Source organism: Octopus sinensis, linkage group LG6 (assembly GCF_006345805.1).
Source record: "Octopus sinensis linkage group LG6, ASM634580v1, whole genome shotgun sequence".
Classification (NCBI taxonomy): Eukaryota; Metazoa; Mollusca; class Cephalopoda; order Octopoda; family Octopodidae; genus Octopus; species Octopus sinensis.
In genome coordinates, this window is record NC_043002.1 from 43452815 (window position 1) to 43470496 (window position 17682).

The 17682-nt window shown below is 35.2% G+C and overlaps 1 protein-coding gene across 1 annotated transcript in view; it reads left to right on the top strand.

Annotated features, from left to right (window-relative positions):
* LOC115213467 (b(0,+)-type amino acid transporter 1) overlaps window positions 1-17682 on the top strand; it is a 188890-nt gene that overhangs the window by 40947 nt on the left and 130261 nt on the right. Inside the window, exon 2 of the mRNA XM_029782452.2 lies at window positions 15910-16011. Coding sequence (XP_029638312.1) covers window positions 15910-16011 — 102 coding nt within the window. The remainder of the gene's footprint in view (window positions 1-15909; window positions 16012-17682) is intronic.

The window sequence follows — 17682 nt, forward strand, 5'->3', positions numbered from 1 at the left end:
TATAATAGACTGAGTCCTTTCCCTAAAATTGCTGGCTTTCAAACAAAATTTGAAGCCATTATTTAGTCTCGTCTAACTACATTCTGAGGTCAAATTACGCAGTGGTTGAATAAGGTTTTCATTCTTTTGTGCATTGTCAGAAGCTGGTATTTAACTGAACAAAAACCGTGAATATATGAAGAGAAATCATAAACAATGTTGAGCTATCACAGAACCTAAATCACAAATGAATGCGAAATCGTGGTATTTATCTTTATCAAAATATCGTTCCAGAAGACATTTATGTTTCATTAGAGCTGCATAACTTGAGAGGCAATAGACATAGAGCATAAATTTGAATCAAATCTGTCTCCAGTCATTGTGGCGTATCTTAACGGCATTTCCAGGATTATCATATAATTGTGTTTCAAAATAATTTAAATGTCACCACCAAAGAAATGTAGATTTTGCGAAACCTTTTAGCTTATTTCACTTTGCTAAAAGTACAACCTTTAATTTTTCCCGAATACCCTTGTAAGAAATACGTGCAGTGTATAATTAGTCGTTTGTGCTAGGTTCAATATCTTGATGAAGGTAGTAAGAAGTCTTTCTCGTACTCAACTTCATACTGGAATCCGTAATTCTCTCCACCATTTTAGCCATTATAAGCTTCTGTTTCTAATTGTGCATTATGGCTGATTAACTACTGTTGGTAACTCGTTATATTCATCCTCTACAATCTGAGTGTGTTATTCGACTACGAATGATTCAAGAATGACATTGCCCTCGAAGGCAGATATGTCACATTAACTCAAAGGCTTTCCTATCATTCCAGATATGCTATGATGTATGTTGGCATTAATATCATATCCAGCTGTGTCAAAAAACAGTTACATCTGTTACGTCTGGAAATAAATATATGCGTATTGTTATTATTTCTTAAACAAACTTATATACCTGGAAGTGTTTTGATGTTTATTTAACAGCAATCCATTAAGTACATGTTCAAAGAAACACACATGAACTCAATATGCAATTTTTTGCATTAACAGCCGGCGGTGGGCTGTTTGTTTTAATTATATGAGGCCAGTTCTGTTTAGGAATGTGCTTTATAAACCACGATCTGTAGCTAATGTCTCGAATTAATGTTTTGTGCGTGTATGTGCCAGAGCTGTTGCTTTTATTTCTGTACTTAACCATGATTTTGATTTGTTTTAAAACAAGCTAATTTCCATTAAAAATGCTTTTGGAATCTCCTAAATATTCCTTCTCTTTAATACATTCATTTTTATTTGCAAAATACGAAGGTGAATGTTTTAGAAATCTCATTTGCAAAGAAGATATTTCGGTTGAATTTCAAGTTAAAAACGACTCATTGCTGACACCTGTTCAAAGCAAATTAATGACATAATACGCTCGACAACAAAACAAAACGAAACAAAACAACAGTGCATTGATTTCCAAAACGTCTGTCCGTCCTAAGTTAGTTGAAAGCGAGTCACAAGAGGCCAATGAAGTGCAGAGTTAATTATAATGCTATTCCGTTCAAAACACATCAAATTCTAAAGCAAAAACTAAAAACTAAAAAAGTATTAAAAAAACTAGAAATGATATTAAGGTTAAAAGCAACTAAAAAAACTATCGAGCAAAAGATAAATAGTAAAAGATAAATATGTACCTCACACGCATATATGAATGTACATGTGCATGTATAATTTTATATATGTCATATACATGTATATGGTATAATATTATCTATATATATATGTATATATAGATAGAAAATAGAAATAAACAGTCTTGACTGCTATTTCTAATTTTTCGGTATGCGTCCAAGCAATCTGTTGCCTGCCCCATTTATTTATATATATATATACATATATATATGTGTGTGTGTGTGTGTGTGTGTGTGTGGAGTATTTTTTTTCTTCACAAATGTAAATAAACCCAATCTGTTTCTTAAAGGAGGGACATATTCATTATGCACAGAATGTTATTTACCTAAATGGACGTCAGCGATTGGTTAAAATTGCCGAAATGCTCGAAATTAAAGACGTAATATCATACAACTTATAGAATTTTCTCAATAAAGCCAAGAGAAAATGATGTTTTATAAACACATTCTACCAGTATACGAAGTTTACAACTTTTTAGCTACCTAGAAATTATATTACAAATTGCCGTTCAAAAGGAAAAGATCCCGTATATGTATATACATTTATACGTATATATATGTACATATGTGGGCACAGGACGTCACGAAACGTGTACAAAAAGATACGAAGCACAAGTACATGAACTATTCTTTCGAACAACGAAAGACACAAATGGAAAACAAAACAAACAACACAAAGAACGACCCTTCATCAGTTGTTGGCTATTTTTATAGTCTCGTACTTCGAGCATTTAACAACACACACACACACACACACACACACACACACACACATATATATATATTTATATATATGCTTGTATATAAATTTATATGTGTATATGTATACACATATGCATAAACACACAGGCATTTTCTATCACTCATCCCCACTCTTTCTCTCACACATGCAGACATGCGCGCGCACTCACACACAAATACTGCGGTGAACACAAGTAAATCCTCGACATTACTAAGATTTATTTTATATATTCATACGAGTCCCTCGCATTTCGTTGGTCACAATATATTTCCAAAATCCATCATCAATATTTCTAGATGTTCGCAGGCGCATCTTCAGGATGTGAGGTGCAGTAGGCATGTTAAATCGCTTATTTTATAGTTGGAGAATGTGATTTATTGTAGACTCTGTCGCTAGAATTTTTAATTTGGCTCTTAGATTTATATCTTCTTACTCAAGTGTTCAATTTGGCGGTAACATGTCACAATTTACGATACATAGGCGCAAGTATTGCTGTGTTAAGAAGCTCACTTTGCAATCACAGGATTTCGGGTTCAGTCGTACTGTGTGGCACTTTGGGCAAGTGTCTTCTCCTATAGCCCTGAACCAACCACGTCTTTGTCTGTGACTTTGGTAGAAGGAAACTATGTGTAGAAGCCCGTCGTATATATGCCAGAGTAAGTAAAAAAATGATCCACTTTCTTTAGGTTGGTCGCACTGCCTTCAGCGCTCACATACTAAAAGCTGGGAGTCTTATAGTCAGGTTACCGAGGTTTGATTTGTCTGTTGTCAGTGTGCATCAATGAAAAACAGAGAGCAGCGATTCAATTTCGCTGGTCTGAATGTGTGCCAGGGACTGAAATCCACCACAAGCTATCAGTAGAATACGGGGACAGCTCTCCACTGCGTAGAAGCGTGTATGAGTGGGTCGCGATCTTTAAAAATGGTCGGACAAGCGTGAAATACAAAGTGGGAGCAATGCGTCTATCAACTTCTACCACTAACGTGAAGATTCAACACGCTCGAGAGAAGGTTACGGCGAACTGACGAGTGGGCATCGAGAAGTGAGACATTCTCTCAAAATTAGTTATGGTTCTACATATCATTCACGACATGCTTCACTTTGGTAAAGTCTCTGTATTCATATGGTGAAGCGAATTTGTAGACTACTATAAAATTCAGGTTGAAAATCTTACTTAAAAGCGCATTTAAATTCTGTTCTACAAAGGAAGCACAAAATATAGAAATCTACAGAAAATAAAAAAAGAAATACTTATTATCAACGTATATCCAAACAGACTAGTAGACGAAACTACAGAAGAATATAAGTAAAAAATACAAAGCAAAGAATACTATGATTCAAATACATATTACCATAGAACAGACGAACACATCAAAATCTCATAACAGGAAACATAAACGGCATCACACCAAATTATTATCTTCCACTAATAATATGCTACGAAAATACTAAAATCAAAAACCTTCTTATGAGCAATAAATCACAAAGCTGTAAATCCTAGAACGTGTTACAAATCAGTGATGCAATTGATAAATTCGATTATAACCATGACTTCGACTAAGAATCGAAAACGTTGTTCGCCTTCTTACCTAACAGCAATCGTTAATATCTACAACCCAGTGAAAGAAATATCAACATTTAATTGGTATGTCATATTGTGGATATCGTCAGCAATAGTTCATGTTTCCGATAGATTTATAGGCTGAGGGATATGGGCATATGTCATGTTCGCGTTTTTACATCAACGTTAGCGATGTTAGATGAATTAACTGGCGTCCACATGGAATCGAATCTAGGTTGCAGACTTAGTTTCCGTAAAGCTTACTTCATACTGTACAACTCTACTACCCTGAACGGAAAGAGTGTAATCGACTGAATGTAACACTGGTACATATTTGATAGACCTGGCAAAATCGACATTAGCTCTGTACGAAATAACAATGGAAGGAGTGAACTAAATGCTGTACAAGGACATAATACTGCAAGAAAAAAAAAAAAGAAAAGATTTCTTACTAAGGCAAAATTTCTTAAATGTAAAAGAAAAGATAATGAAATAGTGTGTTACTTGTATGCAAAGAAAATGGTTAGGATTAAACCAGGAAGAGAAACCAGATTGCAAACTAGAGAAGATGGAAGCTTGCTTTTTTGGTGTATGTACCATCACACCAGATATTCTGACATCAATAGCAATTTCAATTGAACGCGATCATTGCTATTATACGTTTATCTAAACTGATGCATATTGATTTTGCCGAAAGAGTTCTGGAAATCGTAGAGAGAATATAAAAGCTATACATAGTAAACTCTTATACGAATTGTTATCTATATATTGGATATCGTTCGTTAAATGACACCAATTATATGCTGTCATATAATATAAGCTTCCAGGTTTCAGCTATCAAAGTTTCCGTGATTATCCATTGCAAAGTAATCTCTTTCATTCTCGCTGCCAATTTCTCACGACAGACGTATTTAAAGATAGATTTAGTGAAAAGGGAAGGAAGAGAATCAAGCTTAAAATACGGACGAACATGGTATCTAGTAAAGTAAATACGCGATTTTCTACACAATAAAATTTTAGAGAAGTGACCCGACAGCTTTCTTTTAAATCCCAGAAAGTCTTTACTTCAGCCAATGCAGCTTAATGAAACTTACACGAAGGATACAAAATTCTCAGGTCCAATCTTCATATGTTGCCTCCCGTTCGTAGTTAAATGCATTAATGTTATTGGCCGTAGACAAAGTGCAGTGGTACTGATAAGGTACTCAGTCAATTTAAATTCCCTCAAGTTTATCGAAATAAAATTGCTCTTTCACTGTTCCGTTGCATGTAACGGATGGTGAATGGTAGGATCGGTAGAGTGATGACCAAAATATTTTGCTATGTCCATCACGTTCTGATTACAAATCTTGTAAAGGTCTATTGAGAATTTTATCTTTCTCTAATTTTAAATTAAAAACTTGTCACGTAATTGACTTCACCATCATATCTCGTATAAACTCTCGAAGAAAATTATTACAAGAAAACAGAGGATGAAGTAAACAAGTGTCCCGGCTGTCATTACTATGTAGTTTCAATCCGCGCTAAAGCAGTTTTATTTCAGTTACACCACTATACATGAATTTCTTATGCCCCAATTCATTCCAGACTTCATAACAAAATATACAATCTGGGGCACAATTAAAAATAAAATAGTACTGAATTCGATGCACAGTTCCAAATAGCTATGGTTTACTATTGATTCAGAAGCAATCAGTATTCTTGGTGTAATTAAAATTTTAATTCATTTAAGAATTTTCAATAACTTGCAAAATCAGAATATTTTTAACCCGCACATATAAACGGATATTTTCTGGACGGTCATAAATTTGCCAAGCTTTCCAACGAATATAATTCACGTGTGAATGAAGATGGTATGAAAACGTTAGTAACTTATAATTAGAGATGTGTTGAAGAATTTTCTTTGTCTTCTTTTCATTGGTATATTGGCAATTTTCTTCCTCCATCTTCCTTTCTATTGGACTTTTCTCTGTTTCTGAAGAAAAGCTCTGCTCAAAACGTTAAATCATCTTTCTTTCCTTCCCTGAGCGCCATAAACTGTATCTTGTCTGGTTGTTGTTCTAAATATCGCCTGTTTTTATGAAGAGAATGTGAATGAAATTGCCGTCAGTTAACGGTACAGATTAATTGGATCTAGTTGGTTTGGCTGCCAGCATTTAGAAAATTAAAGTTTATCGAAAATTTTAAAATTTGGCACATTAATATACTTTTCCAAGCTGAATTGCTGGAGTTATTTCGCTTTCTCCACAAAAATGCTTTTAGAAAGTTATAGAGGTTTAAAGTTTGATCATTTTCACCCAGTCAAGAAACAGGATTTTGAAACTGTCACTTTGTGCGTGACTGCACGGTTAGCTCTACTTAGCGAACATTTCTTTTCTTCGATTCAATACTAAAGACGGGCTTTTTTGCCTAAAATATATAAAGGTTACTAAACTTTCCCTTTTCATACTGTAAGAAGCTTTGCGTCTTAATTATTTTCTTTGTTATTTAACTTCTGTATGACAGTGCTTCAAGCAAACAACACTCTCCTTATATGCGTATGTGCATGTGTATGTGCGTGTAAGTGTCTGTATGTATGTATGTGTGCGTGTGTTTGTGTAGGTGTGTGTGAGTGTTTGTATAGGTGTGTGCATGTATAAATAAACTTACGAGTAGGTGTTTTTAATGTGCATCTTGTTCGTCACGCCGCACAAAGTACATAGTGCGATTAAGCCATATGTTTTATTACTAGACAAATTTTATAACTTTGCCTTCATCTCTGTTTATACTAAAGCACCGTGTAGTGTTTTTAATATATATATGTATGTATAGGACAGTCTTAGCAGCGTTATAGAGCCCCTGGTAAATGAATTCACAGGCCCCCAAATATTTATTTATTGACAGCAAGCATACATAAATAGAACTGGCCCCTAGACTCATGAACCCCCATTCTTTCGGTCAACTTACACACACACACACACACACACACACACACACACACACACACATATACATACATAATGCATACATGCATATACATGTAAGAACAGATGTGTGTGTGTGTGTGTATTTATGTATGAATATGTGTGTATCCATATGCACAAACATTCACAAATATTCTATTATTTCCAATTTGGTAAAGAATTAGTTACGCAAAATGCCCTTTATTAGAGATATGTATATCCATGTACAAATAACATACATTACACTGTATTCAATATACGAATAATTATATAAACAAAGATAAGGTTTCCTAGATCTAGTCTTGAAAAACATGCGTTGCTTCTATTGTGTGTAATACTCTAAATATTACGAATTATTGTTTTGATTTGATTTACTTGATATAAAGCAAGATGCAAATCCTATATTTGTATAAAAAGGTATTTGATTACCATGTCAAAGGCGTCCTACTTTTTTTGGAAACCGAGAGTGTCTTATTTCAAGAGGAGTTATTTGCTATATCTGATAGCGCCCAGATTAGCTAATGTAATACTAAATTATGCTAGAGAAGATTCAATTGTATTTCTTCTTAAAAATGTTTCACTGCAGCCAATAAAAATAAATAGTTTTCTCAAGAATAAAAATAAATTTGTTATCATATCTTAATCATTTTTAAAAACTTGTTTAAGTCATTAGACTGCAGCTATGCTGGGGCACTGCCTTAAAGAATTTTCATTCGAATGAACCGATCCCTATGAAAGATAGGCTTCTCTCAGTTCCTGTCTATCAAATCCACAGACAAAGCTTTGGTTGGCCCGGGGCTATAGTGGAGGACACTTGCCCAAGGTGTCACGCAGTGGGACTCAACCCGGAACCACGTGGTTGGGAAGGAAATTTCTTCGTGATGATTTTGTTTAGAATTTTAGTGTTTTTATTTCGCATATAGATAACAGGTGAATTCGTTAAACATTTATGAATCATAAGAATTAAATGTAAATTAACTGGATCATGGCACAATAATAGTAAAGACCCCTTTCGGTCATGAATGACCATGGGATGGCACCTAAAAAGTTAACCTCCGAGGTACAAATCCGGGCAAGGTTGCTTATGGAGGACCAGCAGTCGCCCATGTACACCAGTCTCCCCTATCCATGCCACCGATATTATCCAAGGGAAAGGCTGACACAGCTTGACTCCAGTGACGTCGCAACTCATTTCTACAGCTGAATGAACTGGAGCAAAGTAAAATAAAATGTCTTGCTTAAGAACACAACACAACATACAGGCCGGTCCGGTTATTTGAACTCACTACCTCATGTTTGTGAACCCGACGCTCTAACCACAGAGCCATGCGTCTTCACCAATAATGACCGATGTCAGAATATACTATTTGTACTAATTTAAGAATTTTATTTGTAATTTAAAAATCATGTCACATTTTATGATTACGTGCTCGTGATATACCATTGTCATAATCTGCTAGAGCCTCGGCAACTATATTCTTGCATTGCTATGGAATGGAAATTGTTGATTTGGAAACTGCGTGGTTCCTCCTTCTCAGAACAGAGAGCTAGGAATGCGGAGAGAGCTAGGAATGCGGAGAGAGAGAGAGAGAGAGAGAGAGAGTGAGTGAGAGAGAGAGAGAGAGAGCGAGAGAGAGAGAGAGAGAGGAGAGACAGACAGACAGCGAAAGAAAAATAGGGAGACAGAAGTGAGACAAAGACCTATTCCGATGACTTGAGGGTTGCTCTATCTTATTGATCCCAGTAAAATAAAAGGGAAAGTCAAGTTTGAGCCGAAGCAAAGACCTATGAATTTGTCCGAAGGTCTAACGATTCACTCAACCGCACTTCGAGTAATGCACGCACCACCCTCCAGATAGGTGTGTGTGTGTTGTAATCTTGATGTGCCGATTCAAAGAAAAAATAACTATTAATCTGTGCCGTTTACAGAAACTTAGGGTTAAGCAATTGTAAATGGTGTGCTGGAAATTGTGAAGAGATAAACACATTTGAAGTATGCATGTTTTCTTGTCATATCCTCCTCCTTCTCCTCATCCTCCTCCTCCTCCTCCTCATCATCATCATCATCATCATCAGCAGCAGCAGCAGCCGTAGCATGAGTTGCACTCTGCCAGCGTCACGACAGTCACATTCCCTCAACATATATTTCTAAATTCTGTCTCCGGATTGTGTTACGAGTTATTATAATCAAGCCAATGAAATCTTCTTGCTAATATGGATTTGAAATTAATAAACGTTATATGTACATGTGTATTCATACTTGCAAAGATATATAAGAAACTAGACGCAAAACCGTCTGCGTGTTAGCTATTCACTTCATTAATTCAACGACAACTAATCTACTCAATACTAGAATTCTTGTCTCCTTGTAAAGAAAAGTTCAGACGGCAGTGTCAACATAGGAAAGACAATGCATCCTATTCATGCATCTTTCTTCTCAAATCAGTTCTAGCCTCTGTCCATCCCTTTTCGTAAAGTGTAATTACATAGAAAAATTGCTTTGCGAGAATGTAGTGCACAGAAGATTAAATTTATACCACAGTCTCAATCATATAAACAACTACAGCAAAAACTTCTGCTTGTATACTAGAATAAAGAAAGTCTAGTGCATTGAAATTATTTGGTTCCCCCATTCCAATATATTCTATCAGTATTTTTCCTTCTAATATAAGTAAAATAGAGTATTTTATTTTTTATTAGAGATTGGAACTCCGATTTCCGTTATTCGTTTTTTCCTTTTGTTGCTGTTGTTTTCTTTTTGATAAGATTATTTTCTTTTTAAATAGACTTCATATTATGTAGATCAATAATGATCACAAATGTTTAATTTATATTTTTTTTTGTTTATCCAATCAGCTCACTATTTCTTTGAGCCAAGCGTTATTTCTCACCCCCTCTTTCTCTCCCTCCCTCTCTCTGTATGGAAGTGAGTATTTACGTATATGTATGTGTGTACGTATATCTAATTGTATTAGAGTATGTACATTTGTCTTTTGGTTATCTTAATTTTGATGCCATGTGTATTATACGTTTTGCAAAATTTTATGACGATTAAAACTAAAATATCAGGTACATCGATTATGACATGTAAAGCATTCTCGTTCTGGTGGTTTACAATTCCCACCAATCTTTAATTCATATTCTTTGCCTCCCAACAATAACTGACTTATAGAAACACGCAATTAATATCAAACACGTCCTGTTCGCCACTGTGGAAGAAATTACAAGAACTATGGCCACCTCTTTTCCATCACGCATTAATTAATATAAGATATTCATCAAACAGAGTTAGATCTCTATCACAAATTTAATAATTCATTTTCTATACTATATCTGAATGGACTTGGATTACACTCAGAATTTGATTACTTCTTTCATTTTATACAGGATTAAACCGATAACACTGTCGACGCTGAAACTACCGCACACTTAACAACTGAAACATATCATAGGTTACAGAGCCATTTTATAGAACCGGATATAATCGATCTAACCGTGGTGATTTATTTGAATCGTTTTGAAGCTCACACAAATATATAGGCTGAAATATGGCCGTTAGCACTGTAAGCGCATTTGAAGGTCTTCGTCGGTTTGAGTTTTGTCAAGTTGATATGTATAGCTTGAGGAAAAATAGTCAATTATCCTGCTTCTCATAATAACTGGTGACAAGAATACATCTATGAATAATGAAAGTGTCAATTATGCCAGTTTTACTTCCTCGTTTAAGATTTATATAGATTTTGTATTTATCTATCAGATGGAGCATTATGTCTCTTGTGAGAAAGACCTTCCAGTATTCTTTCCATATTTGTGTGGTCGGAGTTCAAACACCACTGAAGTCAACTTTACTTTCATCTTTTGGGGTCAGTATTTTAAAGAACTAACCGACTTCTCACCCTTTCTATCTATCTGTCCAAATTTCTTTCTTTTTTTCCTCATTTTCCTTCACTCTCTTTCTCTCTGAAAGAATTAGAATCTGGAGAGAAATGAGGTTGACCAGGCTCTACTGGACTCGCCGTAAGTCACGACACTGCTCCAACGACTCTATCAGATGTTAAAAGTTCACCACCATTAAAAGTATTTATAGGTGCAGTCATAGTGGTGTGGTTAAAACATTCGTTTCACAACTACGTGTATCTTAGTCCGACTTGGGTAAATATCTTGGGTCTGATATAACATCTGGCTCATCAATACCTTGTAAGTAGAATCTGATAGACAGAAATATATAAATACACACACATACGAAATGAAGTGGCATTCAACACATTTGTTAGGAGTGTCATATATAATAATGGTTTGGCTTCTTGCAACATTAGGTTTAGTACCTCAAACTTATTAAATTATATATATATATATATATATATATATATATGATTGGAGCAATCTCGAGTATAATCAACCGAAATTGCAAAGATAATCTGGAACTCGACTGAGGATAGAAAACTCCAAATGACCCGGCCTTGTTTTCTTTGTATCGTCTGTCTGGATGTTTTGCGTTCTTGTCCCATTTTTGTATTACACACACACACACACACACATACACACACACTCTCTCTCTCTCTCTCCCTCTCTCTCTCTCTCCCTCTCTCTCTCTCTCTCCCTCTCTCTCTCTATATATATATATATATAAAACACATCGTTGCGATGCGAAAGAGAGAGAGAGAGAGAGAGAGAGAGAGAGAAGGGGATAAAGAGAGAGGGGGAGGGAGATAAGTTGAACTGATGCCACACTCAGCATATAGTTCGGATCTAGCTCCCTCGAATTATTACTTCTTACGATTCATGGCTCACTTCCATCGCTCGCAACGCTTTATCAACCAAGAGTGGAAGAAAGCTTCAGTGAAGGTGTTCTTCGTCTCGAAGCACAATAAATGCTACCAGCGTTGGGTCAAAGAACTACTAGAAAGGTGATCTTAGACGGCGCAACAAGATGACCTCTGCTTTCAATGCTAGGCTGTTTTTGGCTGTACCTTGAATAACGCAAAGAAGTTACGAAAATATTGCAAAATTGTTGACTCAACACAATACTTACATACATACAAATATACATATATACATACATGCATATATGTGTATATATATATATGTCTGTGTGTGTGTGTGTGTGTGTGTGTGTGTGTATGCGCGCGAAAAATAGGAAGGAAGATAAGTGGGCGATAAACAGTTTGCAGGAGATATGAGAGGAATGATAAATGAAAGTCACAAAAGGAATTATATAAATTATCGTAGAATACGGTGAATTCTGACAGATACTTCCCCAAACTAGAAGTGCATGCCAACCCCACAACCCCAGCTTGGATTAAATGAGATTGTTGTGCTATATGTTGTTCTACACGTTATGTAAAAGAGCTGGAAGGTGTGTCAGATGCTCAGGTGAACCTCGATTTAATTACAGTATGTTTTCATATCAATCTTCGCATCAACATCCAAGTTATGCATCGTGGAATCATTTCTACGTAATTATTATTTGGCGTCAAAATTACGCAGTTGGGAGCCAACAAAGAATCACAGTCTATACATGCACACACAACCTATAAATAGATATTTCCAAACATCCTTTATATACATACATATATACATGCACACACACACACACACACACACACACACACACACCACACACACACATACACATACATATAGTATTATATATATATATGAATGTGTGTGTATGCATATATATATATATATATATATATATATATATATATATATATATATATATATATATACACACACACATATGTATGTATGTATATGATATCATATAATCTCATATCATATTGTATAGGCGTGTGACTTCGGGCAATAAATTTCATCTGATCTTCTATAATAGTTACTCCTCTAATATAATCATAGAATTAGGAATCATGGACTAAAATCCCTCGCTGGTAAAAATTTACAATAAGATTTCAAACTAGAGTAGATCTTGTAACTGAAATGTTAATTTTTAGTATAGGCAGAAGGGTACGCACTAATTCAATCATCCTTAGAACGATGATAAACTAAGTTGACATGAGCGGGAATGCAGCCCAGAGGATAACGAGACGTTACTAAATGCTTTTTTGTCATTTTTTTCTATCGACTTTCTGCCAGTTACAAAAAATTTATTTCTAATATAGACACAAAAGTCATTAGTATGGTTGATAGGTATAGTCAGATATAGTGTACCCCAACTCTCGGCTATTACTTACATTTTGGACAGCGGAAAAATGAAAAGCAAAATCGGGTTCTGTGCGATTTGCATTCAGAAAATGAGCGTACGTAATGAAGTACTGAAAATATATTTTGTGTGATGTTTCGATTCTGCCCTTACATCACTATAGACTGTCCATTGATATTGGTTTCAAATTTTGGCACAAGGCCAACAAATTCGGGTAATGAGTTTAAGTCGAACATATTGACCCTTGTGTTCAAATGGTACTTAATTTATCGACCTCGAAATAATAGAAGGTAAACTTGACCGCGACAGAACTTGAACACAGAATGCAAAGCCGGACGAAATGTCGCTAAGCGCGATAGCAACTCTGCCGACTCAACATATTCCCCTCTCAGATTCACACACTTATTGCAGCGGTCCTTTAGTTTTTCTAAGACCTGTGAAAAAACTCGGAATGATGTGCCTCCAATCAGGCCTTTCGCGATATTCTTAAACCGGGAACTTTTCAGCACACTCTCGTACCTTAAACAAGTTAGCATCAAGTTTTATCTGTATATATCAATTTGCAGTTGAGTTTCAGTATATAACTTCAAGTATTACTGACAGTCTGAGTGGAAATAATATTGAATCTAGGATACAGCTTGGCTTGACTCCCACTATAACATCAAACTGTACAGGGTCAGAATTCAGCTGCAGAATCTGAACTCTCATCCCAGCGTGTAGGGACTCGAGAAAATTTTGCGTGAAAACTTTTCAGGACATCCAAACCTTGTGAGTACCTACCACTGGCTCGACTTTTCTCCTGTATCGAAGACGAAATTCAATGCTTTTCCTGTTCCACACATTTCTCCTGGCGTTGACAGTGATGGAATATCATATCCAAAGTAATTTCTTTCACACATACTTGTGATGAGGAACACTAGTAGTTTTCTCACTAAATCTATACAGTAATCTTCTTGCGAAAATCTTCTCGATTGCAATAAGTAGAGAAATCTATCGATAGTTCTTGCATTTATTCCTCATGACCTTATTGAACATGGGGTCAATGCTAGCATCCTTCTAGTCCTGCGAATCTTCACCAGCCTTACATAATTCTAGAATCAGCTGGTAGAGACACCAAATTAATTTGTCTCGTTTATTTTTCTATTCTTCTTCTAAGATTCTCACCAATTCTGGTGCCTTTCTATATGAGAGTGATCTAGATGCAAGAAGCACCTCCTTTAGATAACGCAGAAAATCGTAGCTGATACCAGTGGCATGAGTAATTTCTATTCTGGACTAAGTGATGTAAAAGAAGTTAAGAAAGAGACTATGGTACACACCTTAGATTATCTGATGGACTATGAATGTTCCAGATAAAAAAAGGGGGATGTTCCAGATAAAAAGTTCAATGCATCCAAAAATGTCGGGCAGAAAACACTGGAAATGTGACATGTCGTATTACTGATTAAATTACAAGACAATGTGAAATAATCGATAGCATATTTATTTCTATGACATTTTAAACAGATTTTTACGAAGGATATGACAACTCAAAAAGGGAAAAAATATTTCTATTAATAGCATTATCTAATTATCAAATAATTCATTGTCTAATTATTTCATTACTAAATATTTTCGAGTAAAATGTGAAAGCGTACTTGTTTATTCTTTTTTGTTAAATATTGCATCATACATTTTTGAAAATTCTGTTGTTGCCCACGTAAAGTCATTCTTTTTTCCATTTTAATTTTACGACTAATTCATTGAATTAAATTATCAATTATAACGATCATCTTAGATCATTATTATTTATTAAATACTTTTCCTGTGACTTGTAACAAGACTTGTTTTGTTTTTCTTTTCTTTTATCTTCAGCAGAAATGTATCTTTTTCTAAATGATATTGGTATATATAGTGAAAATGGCTTCCAGCAGGAAGCAGTCAAATAGAGTAGCCTCTAGCATCAATCGAACTGATTGAAATAGCAATCAATTCTCCCTCAACTCAAACTCCACAAAAGAGGACAGATTAAATAATGTAGGCCTAGATACCCATCAGAAGAGAGGATAGCCATGGCTGAGATGCATTTTGTGTTAAATCGGGATTAGCCTGGAAATACATACCCTTAACAAAACAACAACAAAAACAACAACGACAACAACCATTTATGTATGTCTTGAATAAAATAAATTTGAAGTTACTTTTAATCAGCAACTGTTGATTTCAAAAAAGAAATGTTGATGTAACTGTTGATATGAACTGGATATTATGTGACTTCGAAATACAAAGATTATCAACCTGAGGATATGTTCATTAAATAGCGAAAGATAAAATCGATGTTGCTATCGCAGATCACGGATTCCTTAGGATGATAATGACGACGACGACGACAACAACAACAACTACGACAACAACGATAACGATGATGATGATTCATTGAATATACACAAAAGGCGAATATTGGTTTATTTAAATATGTACAAAGTCCCACAGTGTACGGTGACTATTACACGTTTCTCCATGGCATTAACACTGTATGTGGCACCAATTGGCTTAACCTAGGACAGAACCTATACTGCAAGTTTAGCCTGTTGGTAATTTAACTTTTGCACTACAACGCTTGTTTAACAGACGAGAAAATACATCATTAGATTATTAAAGTGTGAAAGTTTTAATTAAGCTAGCAGACGGCTAACTTTGCTTCGTAGCTGTATAAACTGTCGGAGCAATATGGTTTAAAATAATATCAATAAACAACCATCCTGTTTAAACAAACTCGAACAAAATTTCAGATTTTTATTAGTTAACGCTTAATGAAATTTGTTATATAACTATTAACTAGCTCTCCCCTTTCTATTTCATTGCAGGTTCTGGAATTTTCATTTCACCGAAAGGAGTCCTTTCGAATTCAGGGTCTGTTGCTCTTAGTTTGATTGTGTGGGCAGGATGTGGAGTATTGGCAACATTTGGTAAGAATTTTCAAATGATTTCGTTTTCTTCTTCGAGGATATTATGAGTCGTCAATTTTTCGAGTCCTGTCTTACTTTTTATTGGAAGATTTAGAAGTTGTGAAACAACTACGTCATATATTTCTACTTTCTTTTCAGAAATTAGTGCTATCAGGAAAGAAATGTACTTTTCAAGCAGCAAAAATATAATGTAGAACGAATATTCAGTTTGTAATTAAGTATTTCTTTACTGCTCACAAGGGGCTAAACATAGAGGGGACAAACAAGGACAGACAAAGGAATTAAGTCGGTTACATCGACTCCAGTGGGAAATTGGTACTTTATTTATCGACCCCGAAAGGATGAAAGGCAAAGTCGACCTCGGCGAAATTTGAACTCAGAACGTAACGACAGACGAAATACGGCTACGCATTTCGCCCGGCGTGCTAAAGTTTCTGCCAGCTCGCCGCCCTATTAAGGGCAACACATTCCTACAGTTGCTTATCACCAAAGGCGATGGGAATCAGTGATTATACAAAGACGTACATATTTGTCATCTTATTGGATGCCTGAATGATTTTTGAGGGTTTACTAGTTATCAGTGAATGTGTGTTTATCACACTACCTAAACATAAATGGTAGATATGGTATCAGTGTCAAAATTTTCACACTGATATACTTTCAGTTGCAGTAAAAGTACAAGTTGGATGATACTAACCATGCTTATCCTGGCCGTTATTCAGCAATTTACTTCTTGCTGCATAAAAAACGATGAATTCTATTCTTATCGGTTATCTCAAAACGCAATTTTCACCGATAATTAAAGACATATCAAACTCGACACTAATATTTCTTTTTTCTGATGGTGATGGTTTGGCAACATTATTGAAGCGAGTGAAAAATGCTTTATAGGATTTAGTTATGACTATTCACATTCTGAGTTCAGATCCTTTCTGTGTTAGAATTTGTTTCTCATCAGTCTGGGTTCTATGAAATAAACTCCGAGCCAAATACTAGGCTCGATACAAAAACAAACACATCCTTCCTTTTAAAAGAAAGAAGTTGAAGCTGTAAAGTATCCAAGTCTCTGATGTGTAAACTTGTTTCAAAGCTGGATGCATTTGTTCAATTTTTTTTTGGGGGGGGGGATCATCGTCCGCTGTAGTGAATATGGTTAACAGATAAGAAAACGGAACTCGAAAATGTAACGTGACTAATTGGCGGTGCCCCAGCATGGCCACAGCTCGTGAGCTGAAACTAGATGAAATAAAAAAAAAATTCAATGTTTTTCTAACAGCTACTTTTCTATTTATGCTTCCATGATCAATAATATAAATACCACGAAATAACAAGGAAACTTCTCTGTAGTATCGTTCAAATGTTTTTAGAAATAGCAGCCAAATCTCTCTCAAATCACATATTGTCTTCAAAATCGAAGGGACATATTAGACCGTGTAATCCTTAATAAAAACAAAATGGAAAAAGGACAAAACTATGGTAAAATCTGGAATGCCTTTGCTCATAGGTTTGATCTGTCAGAGCTAGCTCAGGGACTAAAGAACAATAATTAAGTACCATAAATATAATGCTTATAATACTATTAAAACGATCAATTAAAAAAGCCTTCCCTACATTCTTTGGACTTTGTACCCAATCGAAAAAAAGTGGAATATTCGTGTGCATCGACACTTT